This window comes from Hyperoodon ampullatus (genome assembly GCF_949752795.1).
Source record: "Hyperoodon ampullatus genome assembly, chromosome: 15".
Lineage (NCBI taxonomy): Eukaryota > Metazoa > Chordata > Mammalia > Artiodactyla > Ziphiidae > Hyperoodon > Hyperoodon ampullatus.
The window spans coordinates 17,292,010-17,315,302 of NC_136928.1; the positions used below are offsets into that span (position 1 = coordinate 17,292,010).

The 23,293-nt window shown below is 45.8% G+C and overlaps 2 protein-coding genes across 2 annotated transcripts; both read right to left on the bottom strand.

Moving 5' to 3' along the window:
- Nucleotides 1-6,168: 6,168 nt before the first annotated feature.
- Nucleotides 6,169-10,352, bottom strand: LOC307064145 (protein FAM170A-like; the record flags this gene model as incomplete). The annotated part of the gene is made up of 3 exons (XM_079720633.1): nucleotides 6,169-7,013; nucleotides 7,822-7,962; nucleotides 10,283-10,352. 3 exons carry the CDS (start codon nucleotides 10,350-10,352, stop codon nucleotides 6,169-6,171), a joined length of 1,056 nt encoding a protein of 351 aa, XP_079576759.1.
- Nucleotides 10,353-10,413: 61 nt separating this feature from the next.
- On the bottom strand, nucleotides 10,414-22,294 carry LOC307064147 (protein FAM170A-like; the record flags this gene model as incomplete). Its single annotated transcript, XM_079720635.1, has 4 exons — nucleotides 10,414-10,645; nucleotides 18,065-18,932; nucleotides 19,740-19,880; nucleotides 22,225-22,294. The coding sequence occupies 4 exons, from the start codon at nucleotides 22,292-22,294 to the stop codon at nucleotides 10,414-10,416; spliced, it is 1,311 nt and encodes a 436-aa protein (XP_079576761.1).
- Nucleotides 22,295-23,293: the final 999 nt, after the last annotated feature.

Sequence of the window (23,293 nt, forward strand, 5' to 3'; positions counted from 1 at the left end):
TTTCGATTTGCATTTCCCTGATGATTAGTGATGAGCACCTTTTCATGTGCCTCTTGGCCACCTCAGATGTCTTCTTTGGACATTTGGGAAAATGTCTATTCAGTTCCTCTACCCATTTTTTAAATTGGATTGTTTGTTTTCTTGTTATGGAGTTGTATGATTTTTTAAATATATTTTGGATATTAACCCCTTATCTGATATATGGTTTGTAAATGTTTTCTCCTACTCCATAGGTTGTTTTTTCATTTTGTTGATGGTTTCTTTTGCTGTTCAGAAGCTTTTTATTTTATTTTATTTTAACATTTTTATTTATTTATTTTTGGCTGTGTTGGATCTTCGTTGCTGCACGCAGGCTTTTCTCTGGTTGCGGCAAACGGGGGCTACTCTTCGTTGTGGTGCGCGGGCTTCTCATTGCGGCAGCTTCTCTTGTTGTGGAGCACAGGCTCTGGGCACGCACGCTTCAGTAGTTGTGGCATACAGGCTCAGTAGTTGTGACTCGTGGGCTCTAGAGTGCAGGCTCAGTAGTTGTGGTGCACGGGCTTAGCTGCTCCACAGCATGTGGGATCTTCCCGGACCAGGGCTCAAACCCGTGCCCCCTGCATTGGCAGGCGGATTCTTAACCACTGCGCCACTAGGGAAGCCCCTATGCAGAAGCTTTTTAATTTGATGTAGTCCCACTTCTTGATTTTTGCCTTTGTTTTTTGTGCTTTTGGTGTCCTCTCCAAAAAAATCGTTGCCAAGATTAATGTCAAGGACCTTCTGCCCTGTGTTTTCTTCTAGGAGTTTTACAGTATCAGATCTTATGTTTAAGTCTTTAATCCTACATACAAACAAGTTCCATTCCAAGAGCACGTTCATAAAGTCCAATTTGTTTGTAAGTCTAACAAATTAGCCAAAGGTACCCAACTAACACAATCAGCTATACAGTACTGTACTGTAATAGGTTTCTAATACTTTTCACGCAAATAATACATAAAAGAAAAACACAAAAAATAAAACATTTAAAATCTTACAATGCAGTACCTTGAAAAGTACAGTAGTACAGTACAACAGCGGGCATCCAGGGGCTGGCATCGAGGGAACAGACAAGAAGAGTTACTGACTGAAGGAGGGAGAGGAGGTGGGAGATGGTAGAGCTGAAGGATTGTCAGCAATAGGAGATGGAGGGCAAGCTGCAAGTTCACTCACGCCTGACTTTGATGGCACAGGTTCTGGTTTCTTGTTGGATTCAATTCTATCTACCCTCTTGAAAAAACAATCCAGTGATGTCTGAGTAGTAGCTTTTTTTTTCTCATCATAGATGACACGGTAGCACTGGATTGCATTCTGAACGGCTGCTGCAACCTTCGTATGCCGTTCTACATTGGGGTCCTGTGCCTCAAAAACTAACAGGGCCTCCTCAAATAAAGAAAATCCCCTTGCCATTTTCTGTGTCATGAATCTCTTCGGTTCTTCAGTTACTTCTTCTTCCTCTTGTCTCTCTTTGTCCTTTCTCTGGGCACATTCCCATCTTTGAAAGTTCACAGCTTGAAGGTTCATCTGTAGGGGACTTAACAGTATTTCAAGTTTATTTTGGTGAGTTATGTAAGGTGAGGATCCAATTTCATTTTTTTGCATGTTTTTGAAACACCATTTGTTGAAGGGATTATCCTTTCCCCACTCAGTGTTCTGACCCCCTGTCAAGTAGTTGACTGTACATGCAGGGGTTTATTTTTGAGCTCTCTATTCAATTCCATTGGTTTATGTGTCTGTTTTTTATGCTAGCACCATACTGATATAATTCTTATAGCTTTGTAGAATAGTTTGAAATGAGGAAGCGTGATACCTCCAGTTTTCTTCTTTCTCAGGGTTGCTTTGGCTATTCAGAGTCTTATGTGGTTCCATAAAAATTTTAAGATTGTTGTTTGTATTTTTGTGAAATATACCATTGGAATTTTGATAGAATTGCATGAAATCTATAGATGGCTTTGGGTGGTATGGACACTTTAACAATATTATTTCTTCTGATCCATGAACACATTATCTCTTTCCATTTTTCACATTGTCTTCAATTTCTTTTATCAAAGTCTTGGGTTTTCGCTGTCCAGCTCTTTCATTTCCTTAAATTTATTCGTAGGTATTGTTTTTGATACTGTTGTAACTGGGATAATTTTCTTTATTTCTTATTCACATATTTCAATGTTAGTATATAGAAACATAACTGACTTTTTAATATTATTTATTGAAGTATAGTTGATTTACAATATTGTGTTAGTTTCAGGTGTACAGCAAAGTGATTTTGTTTTCTTTATATAGACAGAGATAGATACATGTATGTGTGTGTCTATTTCTTGGATTCATTTCCATTCTAGGTTATTACAAGATGTTGAATACAGTTCCCTGTTCTATACAGTGAATACTTATTTATCTATTTATTTATGGTAGTGTGTATCGGTTAATTCCATCCTCCTAATTTTTCCCTGCCCCCTTCCCCTTTGGTAACCATAAGTTTGTTTTCCATGCCTGTGAGTCTGTTTCTGCTTCATAAATAAGTTCATTTGTACTGTTTTTTTTTTTAAGATTCCACATATAAGCGATCTCATATAATATAATAAGTACAAATAAATACAGTAAATACATTGCAACTGCCAAGGTCCCTGGGGCAGCAAGTGGGCTCACTGCTTAGTAAAGAAGCATCCTCAGTTTGATAGAATCATATGGGAGCCTTGCATTTGGTTAGCAGTTCTACATTCTTGATGTACTAATATTTTCAGGGTGTGGGAGGGTATCAAGCTCTGAAAATACCCTTGGAGAGATTTGCTTATTAAGTTTGGCTTTTTCAATCTCCCTACTACTTCTTTACTAAACACCAGGCGGTTTCCTTCACTTTTCAGAACCATGTTCTTTTTCCCTTGTTTAATGAACTTTGAAATACTTTTGGATGAGCTATTAAGTTTGGGAAAAAGTAAACATCTCTTTAAAATAAGGAAGATAATAACAATGACAAGTAGAAAAAGCTCTAAAACAGAGAATATCCTCCATTCTAGCCAATGACTGGGAGTGGAAGGTTCGTGCTCACCGTCCAGGACGTAGAAATAAAAGCTGAGGAGGCGCTGAGGCGTCTCCTGGATCTCTATGAGCCTCCATCATTTCTGATGAGTAGGGTTGACAGATAAAATATAGGCTGTTTAGTTAAATATGAAAGTCAGAAAAACAACGAGTACATTTTGAAGATAAGTATGCCCCAAATAGTACATAGGATCTACTTATACTAAAAAGAATGACTTATTATTCATGTGAAGTTCAAGTTTAACTGGGTATCCTGTATTTTTATTTACTAAATCTGACAGCCCTACTGATGATCCACAATGGAGGCAGTTGAGGAGCGGTACATGCTGGCTCTCGGACAGTCAGAAATGGCTTCAGCAGATCCAGGTACAGTATGAAATTCTTTTCGGATGTAGCTCAGAAGCCATGGCCAGCCCTTGACTGCAAGTACTGCCTCGGGTTTCCCTGAGGTGGGGTAAACCTTCCTCTTAATGGCCTTTTGGTAAGTCTAGAAGACCATATCCAAGGGGAGCCCCAAAGTCAGTTTCATCCTCACAACCATGTTTCCAATTCCTGGAATTGGCTGCATGTGACTCACAAGAGCTGAGGAGGTTTGTGGAAATTGGGAGTGTCATAGCTTGAACCCTTTGTAGGTAAAGTTTTGCTGTTGTGAGAGTTTTAACAGGAGCAATGTGAAAGACTCCAGGTCCCCAGGTAGATAGAAATAATCCTGTTCTACTTCTGTGTATGTGACAAGTCTCGAATAGTTCAGAGAGCAAGTATCTGGTCTTAGAAAGACTGATCCAAGCTTGGATGTTTCTGGTGACAAGGCAAGGTCCTGAGTTTCAAGTTCACCTTTTATGGTTGAGGAGACAATAAGGTGGTCAGAAGGGCAATCATGGAGGAGACCTTGGCTTCATCCATTGTGCAGGCTTGTATATGTGGTTCTATGTAGATTGTGTTTCAAAGGTGGAGCTTGTTTACAACTATGAACATTCTCCGATGTGCTTTTTGGACCTTCATTCCCAGAGCGAGAGCAGTGCCGAGGCTCTAGAAATGCCCTGGATATTCTGAGCTGTCAGTGGCATTTCCCAGGTACTGTTCCCTTGGTGTCGCTCCTTGAAATGTCCAAAGGGATTATCATGTGTCTTGTGGCGGGTCCTAGCATTGTGAAAGGAAGCTGCTGCCCCTGGCTCAGAGGATTTCGGCTGTGGTGGGAGGAGTAGTAGTACTACGACTCTAAATTGTATCACAGCATATCTCTTCCATCTTGAGAGTGGGGTTGGGGGGTTATGAAGGGGGGCTTTTATTGTACTTTTATACATTGTACCCTTGAAACTAATTCAATTTTTTAAAATTAATTAATTTATTTTGGGCTGCATTGGGTCTTTGTTGCTGCTAGCGGGCGTTCTCTAGTTGCAGTGAGCGGGGGCTACTCTTGGCTGTGGTGCACGGGCTTCTCTTGTTGCGGAGCATGGGCTCTAGGCACGCAGGCTTCCGTAGTTGTGGCACGTGGGCTCGGTAGATGTGGCACACGGGCTCTAGAACGCAGGCTCAGTAGTTGTGGCGCGCGGGCTTAGTTACTCCGTGGCCCGTGGGATCTTCCCAGACCAGGGCTCGAACCCATGTCCCCTGCATTCGCAGGCATATTCTTAACCACTGCTCCACCAGGGAAGCCCGATAATTCAGTTTTTTATAAAGAGAAGATTCCTAATATTATTCCAAAATTTTAAAAATATGTAGTTGGATAGCACTATGAAAAATTAACTGATATATTCTTTTATTATTTCTCTTTGCTCCCTGGGTTTTTCTCCCCATCCAGTCAGCTAGGCACTGTGAGTTCACTGCATTAGGAAGGTAAAGACTCAGCAGAAATGAGGGAGAAAAAAAGAAAATTCTCAGCTTTGGAATGTTCACAGCGGAGGCCACAGTAGAACAGGTGAGAATTCTGTGAACAAAAAATAAATGTCGTCTCAAATGCAGAAAAGTATTCTCTGCACTGGGAGGCAACAGAGGGAGGGAGGGAAGGACTGAAGGAGAGAGATCAGTGTGGCCAGGGACCTGGAGACTGTGCTTGAGGACGATATGCCCAGGAAGAGAATCAGAATCTGGAGAAGATTCAGCCTGCACGTGATCATTGCCTCCAGCCAGCACCCTCATCTCAGACGTGGGGAAATTCAGAGAGAGAGTGGGAGTACGTCAGGAGGGCCACGCGCATAGTCTGTGTGGCAGGGGTTGTGGCCATTCCCTATTTGTGAGGAGTCCCCAGCAATTTGCAGGCCTCTTCTGGAAAATGCTGGCGGACGTCTCTAGTGCTTATGTGAAAGCTTGTTCACAAACCTTGAAAGATACAGATGTAGATGACAGATAGATGCATAGATAGAAAAATGTAATTAAATAAAACCTCCAGGAAAGGTTTGGAAAATGCCCTTTATTGCATAGGACGCTTCTATTGTCATATGATGTTAGACTGAGTGCCGGTCCCTTCATCCTCCTTCAGACCACGGCATTCTGGCTGCTACTATCCCGAGGGTCCTTTCTTCTCCCTGGAAGGGATAAAACAAATGAGGTAGAACAGGAAGAGACAAGAAGCACTCCAAGCTCTGCTGGTCAGGGTTACCCTCCAGCGTTGCCTTAATGCTCAGAGCCACACACACCACAGTGAGCTTGGCTCCAGATCAACTACCACGCAACGAAGGTTCTGGAACATTTCCATATCTCGGGGGACCTCATTTCCACGTGACTCTCTTTCATATTCCCCTTTGTCACAGAAGGCTAGGTCCAGTGGTCAGGGTGAGATCTCGGCTCAGGCCCAAGGCTCTCAGACCTCAAAGTTGTGGTCCTGCAAGGGCCCCTGTCCTCTCTTCAGACCACTCTTGGCTCTCTCTGCCGAGAAGGAGCTTCTGGCAGTACGTCCTCTAAGAGTTGAGGTCCATCGTGCAGACCCTGAGAAAACTCCTAGGAAAAGGCTCCACCTTCTTGTTTAAGTCAACAGAGGTCAATGCCTTTGTTAGTGCTGGGTGTGTCCCATTTGATGCAACTGCAGAGCCATTAGGTCAACCAGCACATGTGTGCGGCCCCTTCCCTTAGACTCCTCTGGGCCCTCGTGACATAGGCTCAGAAGACTGCCAGCATCAAGCCTTACCTCTTCCAAGGGACGGCCACACCATCTTCCAGGATCTTCTGTCCCATGAATCTCAGTTGCTGTGTGGAACTCAAAGGAGAGAAAAGACCCTGCCTGCGGGGTCTCTTTGGGCTGGGGCCTTCCCCCGTGGGCTGCGCTCCCTCATTCTCCTTTTCTTCTTGCTTCTCTTCCTCCTCCTCCTCCTCCTCCTCCTCCTCGTTCTCCTCCTCCACGTCCTCCTCCTCAGGGGTGCTCTCGGATTCCACATTGCCCATCAGCTGGGCCATGGTGAGATGAAAGACACGGCAGCTGAAGCCCTCCAGGACGCCGAACTTCACGTGCTGTTGGAGGATCTCCAAGGTGGGGAAGACCCGGCAGCAGGCCATGCACCTGAAGCCGGTCTCCATGGTCACCATCCAGTCCGCTGTCTTGGCGCTGGGTCTCTCCTCGACGGCAGGTGGCCCTGATGGGCTGCCTGGCTCTGCCCTTTCCTCATCCTCTTTCTCCTCCCCAGTGGGCTCACTGTCAGACAGAAGCCTTTCGGTGGACACATCAGAAGAGGGGTCAGTGGCTACTGCGCACACATCCTCAGGAAGGGTCACTTCTTCTATCCTCAGCTGCTTTTCAGGCAACTCCAAGGGTTTCTTAGTCTTCCAGGAGACAGCGACACCCTTGTTCACTTGTACCTGCATGTAGTATATTTTCATGCCCCTTTCCTCTTTGTCTGGGTGCAGATCGTTCTTACAGGGTGAAGAGGGTGAGGAGGAGACACAGTGTGATCGGGGAGCGGTCTCTCCTTCTTCCTGATCCTGGGCTAGGGGTGCTCTAGGCTGGGCAGTGTCTCGATGAAATCTCCGGGTTCCTGAAAAAGGAAATTAAAAACATAATAACATGCATGGGCCATGCCGGAAGCTGAGGGAGCAGGTGTGGTAGACGAGAGAGGGACATTTGCACGACATAGCTATGTCGTGAGCTTGGTGTCTGTTGGCCGTAGGACGGAGTGGTGTATCTGGTGTCATCTGTGGGCTTTTCATGTGCGTGGGGGGGGTATACTGGAGCGGTGTCTGTATACAGGGGTGTGGAGTATGGTGTTGAGGGCTGTGGTATGTGAGGGATGCGGCTGGATGCGTGTACGACGAGGAGTGTGAGTTTGGGAATATCGGTGGTGCATTCCTTGTGGAATGGGGCTGTGGTGCAGGAGAAGAGTACTGTGGAGCACGTGCTTGGGGTTGATGTGCACTCAGAAGGGCTGTGCCTGGGGGGCCCGTGTATGTGTGAGCTGTGTGGACCTGAGCTGGATGGTCCTGCTCTCATGCTGGAGGTGTATGATGCAGAACTCTGTCCTTCTCTGGAAGCAAAGGCAAAGACAAAGCCTACATTTTCCTCTGAAGATGCTTAATCTGGTCCCTCTTCCCTCCACCTCAAGCCCAGACCTTTCCGGCCCCTGCTCCTTGACTTCCCCACCATGGTAGTAGCAGTATTCACACACACACACCCCCAGACTCAGCTGGCATCCACGCCCTCGGAACAGCTCAGCCATCCTGCCCAGGCTCTTCCACAGAGCCCTCATCACCTCTGATGACCCTGGATTTCCTCAGCCTCCCTGGGATCTGTGTGCCTCCTGCCTCACAGCCAAGCACCCCCTCACCTGAGGAGCCCCGCGCCCTTACCAGCATAGATGAGCTTGCGCGGAGTAGAAGTACAGAAGAAGTATTTAGGGGCAGAGGAGACCTCCCCTGCCCCTGGGCTGCAGCCTTGGGCCACCACAGTGGATCCAAGCCGAGGGGGATCCTCTTGTGACTTCGAGATTCCTGAGGGAGGAATGAAAGCCTCAGGGTGGGTTCATCAGTCCTCTGTCCACAAATATTTACTGAGTGTGTGACACGTGTCAGGTGCAGTGAATACACACAGTTGAGAGTGTGGTTCCCAGTGGACACTCCAGGATTTAATTCCAATCAATACTTATTCTCTCACTGTCTAGTTGGTAATGTAGGCCTCGGTGGTGACTGTGAGTGTGTGGGAAGAGTGAGTGATGTGTATCAGTTAAGTCTGTGGTAAGTGTGGGGTTGGCATGGGGAGCACAGTGCAGATGTGTCTATCTGTGTCTGTGGCCTTTGTGTGCATGGTTTCTGTTCACAAGTCAGGAATTCTGGGACATGTAACTTTTCCTCATTACATGGTGTGGCTTGTATTTATGGTGTGTGTTCATTCATTCATTCACCAAGATTCAGTAAGCAGCTACTCCTGTGTATCCGGCACTCTTCCATTGTTGTAGTCTTTGGTAACGCTGCACATTCTAGTAGGGGAAGACACACACTAAACAAAACTACAATAAATATATAATACATCAGCTGGTGGTAAGTATATAAGGGTTGCCAGACTTAGCGAACAAGAATACAAGGCACCCAGTTAAATTTCAGTTTCAGATAAACCCAGAATAATTTTTTAGTGTCAGTATTCCCATGCAGTATTTGGTCTTACTTATTTTTAGTGTAAGTATGGCCCATACAATATGTGGGACATACTGATACTGAAAAATTACTTGTTGTTTATCTGGAATTCAAATTGAACTGGATAGACCATATTTTCTCTGGCAAACCTGACATGGGTTACTGAGACTGTGGTTTACTGTGGTTTGTACAAAGCGGGTCTGGCATTACTCAAGAATGTGTTGTAAGTGTGGTGTGTATGACACGTGACTGGTTCTTATAGAGGTTTTTAGAGATGGCTGAAGTTAGCTGTGTTTGTGCGAGAGTTGAGGAGACACATATATATATAGTGTGTGTGTGTGTGTCATATATATATATAGTGTGTGTGTCTATATACATATCTCATCTCCAGCGTTTGGTGTTGGAGGAGAGGATTGTGATACATGTCGGTTGTATGAGAACGTAGTACAGAAGGGATGCATGTATATACCTCCATGTGCTGTGTGTGGTTTAATAAGGAAGTTATATGTGGGGTGTGTGATATTTTTGCTGTCTCAGAGTGTACATGGGTGTATGAGTTACTGTCTCATAAAACACCCCTAACAAGAATTCTGTATACACTCTTACGTACACCGAGTTTCAGCCAGGTCCAGGCAGGGTGACAAGAACTTTACCACGCAGACTTTATATCTGGTAAGCACTCTACCCCCATTCATCCTGCACTTCTCGGCACTACCACACACACACACTCACACACACACACACAGAGAAACATAGAGCAAAATATTCTGAATGGTCAGGGGCAGTCATTGCCTTCCCCAGCCTGTCCCAGCCACTGCCTGAAAATCTGCCTGCTGTCTAGAGCTCCATTCCCAGGGCCCATCCTACAGTCTCCAGGGCCCTGGGCCTGGTAGGAGCTTCTGGGCTCTAATCTGGGGCAGAGGCCTCTAGCTGGAGCTCTGGGGTGACCACCCCTCTCCCAGGGCAAGGTACTCGCCTATATTTAATGCACGCAGCAGCACGTGGCCCGTGGCTCTCAGAGCTCCCTGCAGGACCCTGAGGCCATTTCTCACCCCTGCCCACGCGGTCTCAATCTCTGGAAAACCCTTCCCTTCCCTTGATCTCCTTTGGGAAATTCTTCCTGTTGAAGGAATAAAACCTCCTTGCTTTCAATATGACACCATCCCTAGACAAACAACCTTCTTTCGAAGTGCATTCCACTTGTCAAGATATTTTTCAACAGGGCCTTCAACTCATGGGGCTTCTCTTTCCACTTTGGTAAAAGAGGCCAAGCAACTCATGGGTCTCTCTCAGCATCCTTGCATCCTGCACATCCCCCACCTCATGACCCCAGGGAAAGATCCAAGAGAATAAGAGAGAAATCGGGGACTGAGAAAAGCTGCACCTCTAGGTCTGTGCAAGCAGGATGCAGCCTGCTATGAGTCCGACAAAGCTCCAGGCCCGGCTGCCCCAGGAGAGAGTCCTCAGACCAGCGGAGCTGACCTCCCATCTCGCAGGGGGCATCTGGCCGTTCTGTGCCGTCTCACACCACAGAGACCCTCCGGATGGATACGGCATCATCAGTGAGACAAGGTCTCTCGCTCCCTGCTTCACAGGTGACACGTTCTCAGTCCCCCGCTTCCTAGAGGAGGTTCAGTTTGGCAGAAACCCATGTGCCCCAGACAAGTTGCCCCCCACATACCTCCTCCGTTCTCGGCAGTTTCCTGGGACTCTTCATTTTCCAGATGTTTCCTCTTTTGTCGCCGTTTCATGGTACCAACTAGAAGTCTCCCTTAGAAGATGCCTCAAGAGATGTCCAACTCCTCCTCTTCCCTACAGGTTGGCCCTTCTTGGCTCTTGGGCAATCCGTTGCAATGATTCAATACAAATAAAAATAGTCAAGTCTCCTAAATGGCTGAAAAACTTGTACCACTTAGTGAACCAGCAGTACTGCCTAGTGCTCACCAGGGCTGTTATGTTTGCAAGGTTGCCAGGCGCACAGCGGAATTCTGTGACCTCAATGATGACATCAGAGCATTCGGTGGACCTAGCTTGAGCACAGTGTCTGCAATAGCACAGGCCCCATTTTCCAGAACAATTCCTTTTTCCCAGACGAACCTTTCCCGTGAAAGGGAAAGGTTCATACCATATCTATTATAAATTGTATCATACCATGTCTATTATAAAATTCACATTTTGATTGGAGATCTTTTAATGTCTTTTCTAGAGAGATTTAATATGAATATTTTAAATGGTCTCTAGTTTCCCTGTGGATTGTTGACATTTTAAACTCTGCACTTCAATTTTCCCTCAATACGTGTAATTTGGTCACGGCTATTTCTGTACTTAAAGATGAGGAACTATATAATTGATTTCTTCATTTTTTTCCCATCTCTTTCCAAGGTACTGCATTTTATTGTGTCTTACGAATGAGAGAAAAATGCTAGTCCTTGAGTCAGGACATTGGGCCCTTTACCAAGTAACTCAACCTATCTGGGCTTCAGCTTGTGTATGTGCGATCAAGAGGCTTGGACTAGCTGACTTTTCAAATGCTGTGTTTCTTTGATTCCCTCTCACTTACTGACCTGCTACTTAAGAAGAGGGTCTGTTCTCATAAAGTAACAACAGTCTTTTCCTAACCTTGGGTTGGGCGGAGTTTAACTGTTCGTACTCAGTTTGTTAGTTATATTTCCTTCTACGTATGCTTAGCTCTAGATAATTTATATGGCTCTTGTGACTATTTTTAGATCTTATTTGTTTCTTATTTTCTTTTACAGTTCCTAATTTGTTATCGCCAGTGTAGAGGAGCCTGATTGACTTTTAAAGTTTATTGATCTTGTATGTGTGTGTGTTGTTGAACCGTCTTATAAGTTCCTGCTAGTTTATCTGTGGGTTCTTTTGGGTCTCCTAGATAAATGAGCATATTAAATGTAAATAATGTGTTCTTTGGATAAAGTTTATTTTCTTGCATCTATATATATAGAAGCAATATGTTGAATTGATTTAAATATTTAAATACTTACATACCTGTTATCACAATCTAACGTTCTTGATCTTATTTTCTTTCAATCAATATTATGTTTTCAAGATTTATCCACGTGAATCCATATAGATCTAGGTCTTTGATTTTTGACTGTTTGATATTATTTCATCACATGCGTATAGCATCATTTATTTTCCATTCAAGCATTATTGGACAATTGGATTGTTTCCCTCCCTTCTCTAGAACAAACAACGTTTCCTAGAATATCCCTGAAGATGTCTGACAGTCGAGAAGGGCCAGTTTGCCCGAAGGATTGCAACTTGCTTTTAGCCACCTTCCAGCAGGCCATCTCCAGCCAGCAATTTGAAGCACAGCTGAAATGAAACTCTCCCAAATGTGGAGATGTTAGGAGCTTCCTAGAAGGTGGGAGGTTAATGATAGGCATCCTGCTGGGATCCCAGGGGAGTCTGAGCTGGCCTGAAGCTCATCTTCCTCCTCCACCTCTCAAGAGAAATATGGAGGAAAGAAGACTTCCAAAACTGTGAGCAGGCAGAGGTAGAGATATTGGGGGCCGAAGCTGTAACTGAGGTCTTGGAGTGGGCTGTGAGCACGCAGAGCCTCTAGAGAGCCAGGCTCTGTCTTCTGAGAACTTCTCCCCTAAGGCTGCTCATCATTCAGGTGATACCAGCCATATAGAGCCGACTTGGCCCACACTGTCACAGAAAGCCTTATCAGAATCTCTTCTTCTTCATACACTCTTGTGTCTCTTACTTGGTTATTACCTTTGGTACTCCACTGATGTGAACCACAGTCGCCAGGGGATGGAGGACACTAGTGACCCATCTTGCTCTGTGGCCTCAGTCCACAGCTTGAGGGTAAGGGACGAGGCCAAATGAAGGTCAAGAAGGAAAGATGGAGTTTGAAGAGAAGACCTGAGTTAAGGGTGTCTTCTCAAGTCTTCATGAATGAAATGTAGCGCCAGTACCTGAAGTCCTGCTTGTTCTCAAGGCTGACCACGGGGCTGGGTGCACTCAGTGAAGGAACCATATACACTTAGTATTTCCTTGCTTGCTCACACTTGCCCTCCTCTGATACACCCTCTGCAAGACTGATCTTCCCCTGAAACAACTTTCCACCTGCTACTGTCATCTCATGAACATTTACTTCCCCTTGCTAGTGTCCCCCTAGAATGCCATTGCAGCCAATTCATAATTTGATAATCATCCTTCTTACCATATTGTCAGCACATTCCGATAAATTTTATTCACTTTATTCCATAGTCTTCACACATCAATAATCTTCCTTAACTTCCTAGCTGCAGTTTAACCCATTCGGAATCATTTCTTTTTCTTTCTCTTCTTTGGCAAATCCTTTCTATCTTTTAACGTCTTTTTCTTGTCTCTCTACCATCCTGCCTTCCTGAACTTCTTTTTTTTCCGTTTAAGTAACCTTTCAATCTCCTTCCCCAATTTCCTCATAAACTCTCAACATTGAGAGTTTATTCCTCACATGTTAGACAGCGGTTTATGAATAGTCAGGCATAATGGACTCAGAATGAGTTGGCACCCCCGAGGTACCTGTCTTGCTGGGGAGCCACAGGTGAAGGGCTGGCTGCTGGACACATGTTTGCATGGAGTCAGGCTGAGTGGCCTCAGGGTGTTTGCTCTGCACTTGTGTGTGTTTCTCCCTAGTTGGTTTCCTTGTCCAGCCACCTGTGACCTCCCTCCATCCAGCCCAGGCAATCCTTCTCATCACAAGGGTAGGATGTTTGTCTCATTTTCCATCACATGCTTTCCGCAAAGTTTGGTTGTGAGTTGTTCTCATTCCAAAGACCTTTCCTCTTTGAAGAGAAAAGAGAAAATCTTGTCTCTCCTTTTCTCTCACTTCACTTCTGCTCTATTATCTCCTCCGTCCAGAATGGCCCACTGACTCAAATGGGTGTAGATCCGAAGATGGCAAGAAATGCCAGCAATTCAGAAATAATAATACGGATGTATCAGGAAAACGTGAAAACCTTTATCCCGCCACATTAAAAAAAATTGCACTTCCAGTGTATTCAGAGTCTCTGTGTAGAAACACAAATGATATAGAAATTGAATTACACTCAAGTTTTTCTTTCCTCCTTTCCTGATTTATTCTAATCCTCAAAGTTAACATGATGAACTCTTTGTTATGTAAAGTTTCAGACATTTTCTACCCATGCACACTTTTCTTTTTTTCACATAAGAGTGTGAACTAGGTCACTTTCAACATGCTGTGATTCTGTGATTCACTGTCTCCCACCGAGTCATCCACTGATAAAGTCATCTGTTTCATGGAGAAATATTTCCAATAGCTAATAGCCAATGTCTGTGGAGTGCTTACTCTGTGTCGGTTTCTTGGAACTACTTTACAGATCATTTGTACAACGTACCCATGGACCAGGTACAATTATGACCCCCAAGTGACAGATAAGTGCAGATAAGTACAAATAAATACAGAGGCCAAGTGACTTGCCCAAGACACTGGAGCAAATCAAAATCCATGCCTCTGTAATCATTTTGCTCTATTGCCTCTGTCTGGGAGGCTTGATGATTTGGCAACTAAAACCTTAAATATCATGTTCCATTTTTATATCTGTGACACAAGCGTGGGGCTGTGATACGGGGTAACTAACCTGACTACTTTTGAAAACCCTTATGCACCTGGATGAAAGTAAGCCAGGGACTGCAAGCTATAGATTTAAGGTTTCCTACCAACTTTTAAAAATAGCTTCTTGAATGCAATTTATGTAATGTCAAGTCTAAGATGTAGTCCAAATAGTAACAGAAAAATGGAGATATGTAGAAAAATACTTAAAGTTGACAAGTATTGGAAGTGTAGTATTTTTGGGGCCAGCGTGTAGACCACAGGAAAACTTGCTGTTTCCATCCCAAAGGGAAGAGCCCTACGTTGCAACTGCCAAGGTCCCTGGGGCAGCAAGTGGGCTCACTGCTTAGTAAAGAAGCATCCTCAGTTTGATAGAATCATATGGGAGCCTTGCATTTGGTTAGCAGTTCTACATTCTTGATGTACTAATATTTTCAGGGTGTGGGAGGGTATCAAGCTCTGAAAATACCCTTGGAGAGATTTGCTTATTAAGTTTGGCTTTTTCAATCTCCCTACTACTTCTTTACTAAACACCAGGCGGTTTCCTTCACTTTTCAGAACCATGTTCTTTTTCCCTTGTTTAATGAACTTTGAAATACTTTTGGATGAGCTATTAAGTTTGGGAAAAAGTAAACATCTCTTTAAAATAAGGAAGATAATAACAATGACAAGTAGAAAAAGCTCTAAAACAGAGAATATCCTCCATTCTAGCCAATGACTGGGAGTGGAAGGTTCGTGCTCGCCATCCAGGACGTAGAAATAAAAGCTGAGGAGGCGCTGAGGCGTCTCCTGGATCTCTATGAGCCTCCATCATTTCTGATGAGTAGGGTTGACACATAAAATATAGGCTGTTTAGTTAAATATGAATGTCAGAAAAACAACGAGTACCTTTTGAAGATAAGTATGCCCCAAATAGTACATAGGATCTACTTATACTAAAAATTATGACTTATTATTCATGTGAAGTTCAAGTTTAACTGGGTATCCTGTATTTTTATTTACTAAATCTGACAGCCCTACTGATGATCCACAATGGAGGCAGTTGAGGAGGGGTACACGCTGGCTCTCAGACAGTCAGAAATTGCTTCAGCAGATCCAGGTACAGTATGAAATTCTTTTTGGATGTAGCTCAGAAGCCATGGCCAGCCCTTGACTGCAAGTACTGCCTCGGGTTTCCCTGGGGTGAGGTAAACCTTCCTCTTAATGGCCTTTTGGTAAGTCTGGAAGACCATATCCAAGGGGAGCCCCAAAGTCAGTTTCATCCTCACAAACATGTTTCCAATTCCTGGAATTGGCTGCATGTGACTCACAAGAGCTGAGGAGGTTTGTGGAAATTGGGAGTGTCATAGCTTGAACCCTTTGTAGGTAAAGTTTTGCTGTTGTGAGAGTTTTAACAGGAGCAATGTGAAAGACTCCAGGTCCCCAGGTAGATAGAAATAATCCTGTTCTACTTCTGTGTATGTGACAAGTCTCGAATAGTTCAGAGAGCAAGTATCTGGTCTTAGAAAGACTGATCCAAGCTTGGATGTTTCTGGTGACAAGGCAAGGTCCTGAGTTTCAAGTTCACCTTTTATGGTTGAGGAGACAATAAGGTGGTCAGAAGGGCAATCATGGAGGAGACCTTGGCTTCATCCATTGTGCAGGCTTGTATATGTGGTTCTATGTAGATTGTGTTTCAAAGGTGGAGCTTGTTTACAACTATGAACATTCTCCGATGTGCTTTTTGGACCTTCATTCCCAGAGCAAGAGCAGTGCCGAGGCTCTAGAAATGCCCTGGATATTCTGAGCTGTCAGTGGCATTTCCCAGGTACTGTTCCCTTGGTGCCGCTCCTTGAAATGTCCAAAGGGATTATCATGTGTCTTGTGGCGGGTCCTAGCATTGTGAAAGGAAGCTGCTGCACCTGGCTCAGAGGATTTCGGCTGTGGTGGGAGGAGTAGTAGTACTACGACTCTAAATTGTATCACAGCATATCTCTTCCATCTTGAGAGTGGAGTTGGGGGGTTATGAAGGGGGGCTTTTATTGTACTTTTATACATTGTACCTGTGAAAGTAAATCAAATTTTTAAAATTAATTAATTTATTTTGGGCTGCATTGGGTCTTTGTTGCTGCTAGCGGGCGTTCTCTAGTTGCAGTGAGTGGGGGCTACTCTTGGCTGTGGTGCACGGGCTTCTCATTGCAGTGGCTTCTCTTGTTGCGGAGCATGGGCTCTAGGCACGCAGGCTTCCGTAGTTGTGGCACGTGGGCTCGGGAGATGTGGCACACGGGCTCTAGAGCGCAGGCTCAGTAGTTGTGGCGCGCGGGCTTAGTTACTCCGTGGCACGTGGGATCTTCCCAGACCAGGGCTCGAACCCATGTCCCCTGCATTCGCAGGCATATTCTTAACCACTGCTCCACCAGGGAAGCCCGATAATTCCGTTTTTTATAAAGAGAAGATTCCTAATATTATTCCAATATTTTAAAAATATGTAGTTGGATAACACTATGAAAAATTAACTGATATATTCTTTTATTATTTCTCTTTGCTCCCTGGATTTTTTTCCCCATCCAGTCAGCTAGGCACTGTGAGTTCACTGCATTAGGAAGGTAAAGACTCAGCAGAAATGAGGGAGAAAAAAAGAAAATTCTCAGCTTTGGAATGTTCACAGCGGAGGCCACAGTAGAACAGGTGAGAATTCTGTGAACAAAAAATAAATGTCGTCTCAAATGCAGAAAAGTATTCTCTGCACTGGGAGGCAACAGAGGGAGGGAGGGAAGGACTGAAGGAGAGAGATCAGTGTGGCCAGGGACATGGAGACTGTGCTTGAGGACGATATGCCCAGGAAGAGAATCAGAATCTGGAGAAGATTCAGCCTGCACGTGATCATTGCCTCCAGCCAGCACCCTCATCTCAGACGTTGGGAAATTCAGAGAGAGAGTGGGAGTACGTCAGGAGGGCCACGCGCATAGTCTGTGTGGCAGGGTTTGTGGCCATTCCCTATTTGTAAGGAGTCCCCAGCAATTTGCAGGCCTCTTCTGGAAAATGCTGGCGGACGTCTCTAGTGCTTATGTGAAAGCTTGTTCACAAACCTTGAAAGATACAGATGTAGATGACAGATAGATGCATAGATAGAAAAATGTAATTAAATAAAACCTCCAGGAAAGGTTTGGAAAATGCCCTTTATTGCATAGGACGCTTCTATTGTCATATGATGTTAGACTGAGTGCCGGTCCCTTCATCCTCCTTCAGACCACGGCATTCTGGCTGCTACTATCCCGAGGGTCCTTTCTTCTCCCTGGAAGGGATAAAACAAATGAGGTAGAACAGGAAGAGACAAGAAGCACTCCAAGCTCTGCTGGTCAGGGTTACCCTCCAGCGTTGCCTTAATGCTCAGAGCCACACACACCACAGTGAGCTTGGCTCCAGATCAACTACCACGCAACGAAGGTTCTGGAACATTTCCATATCTCGGGGGACCTCATTTCCACGTGACTCTCTTTCATATTCCCCTCTGTCACAGAAGGCTAGGTCCAGTGGTCAGGGTGAGATCTCGGCTCAGGCCCAAGGCTCTCAGACCTCAAAGTTGTGGTCCTGCAAGGGCCCCTGTCCTCTCTTCAGACCACTCTTGGCTCTCTCTGCCGAGAAGGAGCTGCTGGCAGCACGTCCTCTAAGAGTTGAGGTCCATCGTGCAGACCCTGAGAAAACTCCTAGGAAAAGGCTCCACCTTCTTGTTTAAGTCAACAGAGCTCAATGCCTTTGTTAGTGCTTAGTGTGTCCCATTTGATGTAACTGCAGAGCCATTAGGTCAACCAGCACATGTGTGCGGCCCCTTCCCTTAGACTCCTCTGGGCCCTCGTGACATAGGCTCAGAAGACTGCCCGCCTCAAGCCTTACCTGTTCCAAGGGATGGCCACACCGTCTTCCAGGATCTTCTGTCCCATGAATCTCAGTTGCTGTGTGGAACTCAAAGGAGAGAAAAGACCCTGCCTGCGGGGTCTCTTTGGGCTGGGGCCTTCCCCCGTGGGCTGCTCTCCCTCATTCTCCTTTTCTTCTTGCTTCTCTTCCTCCTCCTCCTCCTCCTCCTCCTCTTCCTCCTCCTCCTCCTCCTCCTCGTTCTCCTCCTCCTTCTCCTCGTCCTCCTCCTCAGGGATGCTCTCGGATTCCACATTGCCCATCAGCTGGGCCATGGTGAGATGAAAGACACGGCAGCTGAAGCCCTCCAGGACGCCGAACTTCACGTGCTGCTGGAGGATCTCCAAGGTGGGGAAGACCCGGCAGCAGGCCATGCACCTGAAGCCGGTCTCCATGGTCACCATCCAGTCCGCTGTCTTGGCGCTGGGTCTCTCCTCGACGGCAGGTGACCCTGATGGGCTGCCTGGCTCTGCCCTTTCCTCATCCTCTTTCTCCTCCCCAGTGGGCTCACTGTCAGACAGAAGCCTTTCGGTGGACACATCAGAAGAGGGGTCAGTGGCTACTGCGCACACATCCTCAGGAAGGGTCACTTCTTCTATCCTCAGCTGCTTTTCAGGCAACTCCAAGGGTTTCTTTGTCTTCCAGGAGACAGCGACACCCTTGTTCACTTGTACCTGCATGTAGTATATTTTCATGCCCTTTTCCTCTTTGTCTGGGTGCAGATAGTTCTTACAGGATGAAGAGGGTGAGGAGGAGACACAGTGTGATGGGGAAGCGGTCTCTCCTTCTTCCTGAACCTGGGCTAGGGGTGCTCTAGGCTGGGCAGTGTCTCGATGAAATCTCCGGATTCCTGAAAAAGGAAATTAAAATCATAATAACATGCATGGGCCATGCCGCAAGCTGAGGGAGCAGGTGTGGTAGACGAGAGAGGGACATTTGCACGACATAGCTATGTCGTGAGCTTGGTGTCTGTTGGCCGTAGGACGGAGTGGTGTGTCTTGTGTCATTTGTGGGCTTTTCATCTGCATGTGGGGGGATACTGGAGCGGTGTCTGTATACAGGGGTGTGGAGTATGGTGGTGAGGGCTGTGGTATGTGAGGGATGCGGCTGGATGCGTGTACGACGAGGAGTGTGAGTTTGGGAATATCGGTGGTGCATTCCTTGTGGAATGGGGCTGTGGTGCAGGAGGAGAGCATTGTGGAGCACGTGCTTGGGGTTAATGTGCCTTGAGAAGGGCTGTGCCTGGAGGGCCTGTGTACGTGTGAGCTGCGTGGACCTGAGCTGGATGCTCCTGCTCTCAGGCTGGAGGTGTATGATGCAGAACTCTGTCCTTCTCTGGAAGCAAAGGCAAAGACAAAGCCTACATTTTCCTCTGAAGATGCTTCATCTGGTCCCTCTCCCCTCCACCTCAAGCCCAGACCTTTCCGGCCCGTGCTCCTTGACTTCCCCACCATGGTAGTAGCAGTATTCACACACACACCCCCAGACACAGCTGGCATCCACGCCCTCAGAACAGCTCAGCCATCCTGCCCAGGCTCCTCCACAGAGCCCTCATCACCTCTGATGACCCTGGGTTTCCTCTCAGCCTCCCTGGGATCTGTGTGCCTCCTGCCTCACAGCCAAGCACCCCCTCACCTGAGGAGCCCCACGCCCTTACCAGCGTAGATGAGCTTGCGCGGAGTAGAAGTACAGAAGAAGTATTTAGAGGCAGAAGAGACCTCCCCTGCCCCTGGGCTGCAGCCTTGGGCCACCACAGTGGATCCAAGCCGAGGGGGATCCTCTTGTGACTTCGAGATTCCTGAGGGAGGAATGAAAGGCTCAGGGTGGGTTCATCAGTCCTCTGTCCACCAATATTTACTGAGTGTGTGACACATGTCAGGTGCAGTGAATACACACAGTTGAGAGTGTGGTTCCCAGTGGACACTCCAGGATTTAATTCCAATCAATACTTATTCTCTCACTGTCTAGTTGGTAATGTAGGCCTCGGTGGTGACTGTGAGTGTGTGGGAAGAGTGAGTGATGTGTATCAGTTAAGTCTGTGGTACGTGTGGGGTTGGCATGTGGAGCACAGTGCAGATGTGTCTATCTGTGTCTGTGGCCTTTGTGTGCATGGTTTCTGTTCACAAGTCAGGAATTCTGGGACATGTAACTTTTCCTCATTACATGGTGTGGCTTGTATTTATGGTGTGTGTTCATTTATTCATTCACCAAGATTCAGTAAGCAGCTACTCCTGTGTATCCGGCACTCTTCCGTTGTTGTAGTCTTTGGTAACGCTGCACATTCTAGTAGGGGAAGACACACACTAAACAAAACTACAATAAATATATAATACATCAGCTGGTGGTAAGTATATAAGGGTTGCCAGACTTAGCGAACAAGAATACAAGGCACCCAGTTAAATTTCAGTTTCAGATAAACCCAGGATAATATTTTAGTGTAAGTATTCCCATGCAGTATTTGGTCTTACTTATTTTTAGTGTAAGTATGGCCCATACAATATATGGGACATACTGATACTGAAAAATTACTTGTTGTTTATCTGGAATTCAAATTGAACTGGATAGGCCATATTTTCTCTGGCAAACCTGACATGGGTTAGTGAGACTGTGGTTTACTGTGGTTTGTACAAAGCGGGTCTTGCGTTACTCAAGAATGTGTTATAAAGTGTGGTGTGTATGACACGTGACTGGTTCTTATAGAGGTTTTTAGAGATGGCTGAAGTTAGCTGTGTTTGTGCAAGAGTTGAGGAGATACATATATATATAGTGTGTGTGTGTGTGTCAAATATATATAGTGTGTGTGTCTATATACATATCTCATCTCCAGCGTTTGGTGTTGGAGGAGAGGATTGTGATACATGTGGGTTGTATGAGAACGTAGTACAGAAGGGATGCATGTATATACCTCCATGTGCTGTGTGTGGTTTAATAAGGAAGTTATATGTGGGGTGTGTGATATTTTTGCTGTATCAGAGTGTACATGGGTGTATGAGTTACTGTCACATAAAACACCCCTAACAAGAATTCTGTATACACTCTTACGTACACCGAGTGTTAGCCAGGTCCAGGCAGGGTGACAAGAACAGTACCACGCAGACTTTATATCTTGTAAGCACTCTACCCCCATTCATCCCGCACTTCTTTGCACTACCACACACACACACGCACACACTCACCCACACACACTCACACACCCACACACACACTGGAACATAGAGCAAAATATTCTGAATGGTCAGGGGCAGTCATTGCCTTCCCCAGCCTGTCCCAGCCACTGCCTGAAAATCTGCCTGCTGTCTAGAGCTCCATTCCCAGGGCCCATCCTACAGTCTCCAGGGCCCTGGGCCTGGTAGGAGCTTCTGGGCTCTAATCTGGGGCAGAGGCCTCTAGCTGGAGCTCTGGGGTGACCACCCCTCTCCCAGGGCAAGCTACTCGCCTACATTTAATGCACGCAGGCACCCCGTGGCCTGTGGCTCTCAGAGCTCCCTGCAGGACCCTGAGGCCATTTCTCACCCCCGCCCACACAGTCTCAGTCTCTGGAAAACCCTTCCCTTCCCTTGATCTCCTTTGGGAAATTCTTCCTGTTGAAGGAATAAAACCTCCTTGCTTTCAATATGACACCATCCCTAGACAAACAACCTTCTTTCGAAGTGCATTCCACTTGTCAAGATATTTTTCAACAGGGCCTTCAACTCATGGGGCTTCTCTTTCCACTTTGGTAAAAGAGGCCAAGCAACTCATGGGTCTCTCTCAGCATCCTTGCATCCTTCACATCCCCCACCTCATGACCCCAGGGAAAGATCCAAGAGAATAAGAGAGAAATCGGGGACTGAGAAAAGCTGCACCTCTAGGTCTGTGCAAGCAGGATGCAGCCTGCTGTGAGTCCGACAAAGCTCCAGGCCCGGCTGCCCCAGGAGAGAGTCCTCAGACCAGCGGAGCTGACCTCCCATCTCGCAGGGGGCATCTGGCCGTTCTGTGCCGTCTCACACCACAGAGACCCTCCGGATAGATACGGCAGCATCAGTGAGACAAGGTCTCTCGCTCCCTGCTTCACAGGTGACACGTTCTCAGTCCCCCGCTTCCTAGAGGAGGTTCAGTTTGGCAGAAACCCATGTGCCCCAGACAAGTTGCCCCCCACATACCTCCTCCGTTCTCGGCAGTTTCCTGGGACTCTTCATTTTCCAGATGTTTCCTCTTTTGTCGCCGTTCCATCGTCCCAACTAGAAGTCTCCCTTAGAAGATGCCTCAAGAGATGTCCAACTCCTCCTCTTCCCTACAGGTTGGCCCTTCTTGGCTCTTGGGCAATCCGTTGCAATGATTCAATACAAATAAAAATAGTCAAGTCTCCTAAATGGCTGAAAAACTTGTACCACTTAGTGAACCAGCAGTACTGCCTAGTGCTCACCAGGGCTGTTATGTTTGCAAGGTTGCCAGGCGCACAGCGGAATTCTGTGACCTCAGTGATGACATCAGAGCATTCGGTGGACCTAGCTTGAGCACAGTGTCTGCAATAGCACAGGCCCCATTTTCAAGAACAATTCCTTTTTCCCAGCCGAACCTTTCCCGTGAAAGGGAAAGGTTCATACCATATCTATTATAAATTGTATCATACCATGTCTATTATAAAATTCACATTTTGATTGGAGATCTTTCAATGTCTTTTCTAGAGAGATTTAATATGAATATTTTAAATGTTCTCCAGTTTCCCTGTGGATTATTGACATTTTAAACTCTGCACTTCAATTTTCCCTCAATACTTGTATTTTTGTCACGGTTATTTCTGTACTTAAAGATGAGGAACTATATAATTGATATCTTCATTTTTTTCCCATCTCTTTCCAAGGTACTGAATTTGATTGTGTCTTACGAATGAGTGAAAAATGCTAGTCCGTGAGTCAGGACATTGGGCCCTTTACCAAGTAACTCAACCTATCTGGGCTTCAGCTTCTGTATGTGTGATCAAGAGGCTTGGACTAGCTGACTTTTCAAATGCTGTGTTTCTTTGATTCACTCTCACTTACTGATCTGCTACTTAAGAAGAGGGTCTGTTCTCATAAAGTAGCAACAGTCTTTTCCTAACCTTGGGTTGGGCGGAGTTTAACTGTTCGTACTCAGTTTGTTAGTTATATTTCCTTCTACGTATGCTTAGCTCTAATTAATTTATATGACTCTTGTGACTATTTTTAGATCTTCTTTTTTTCTTATTTTCTT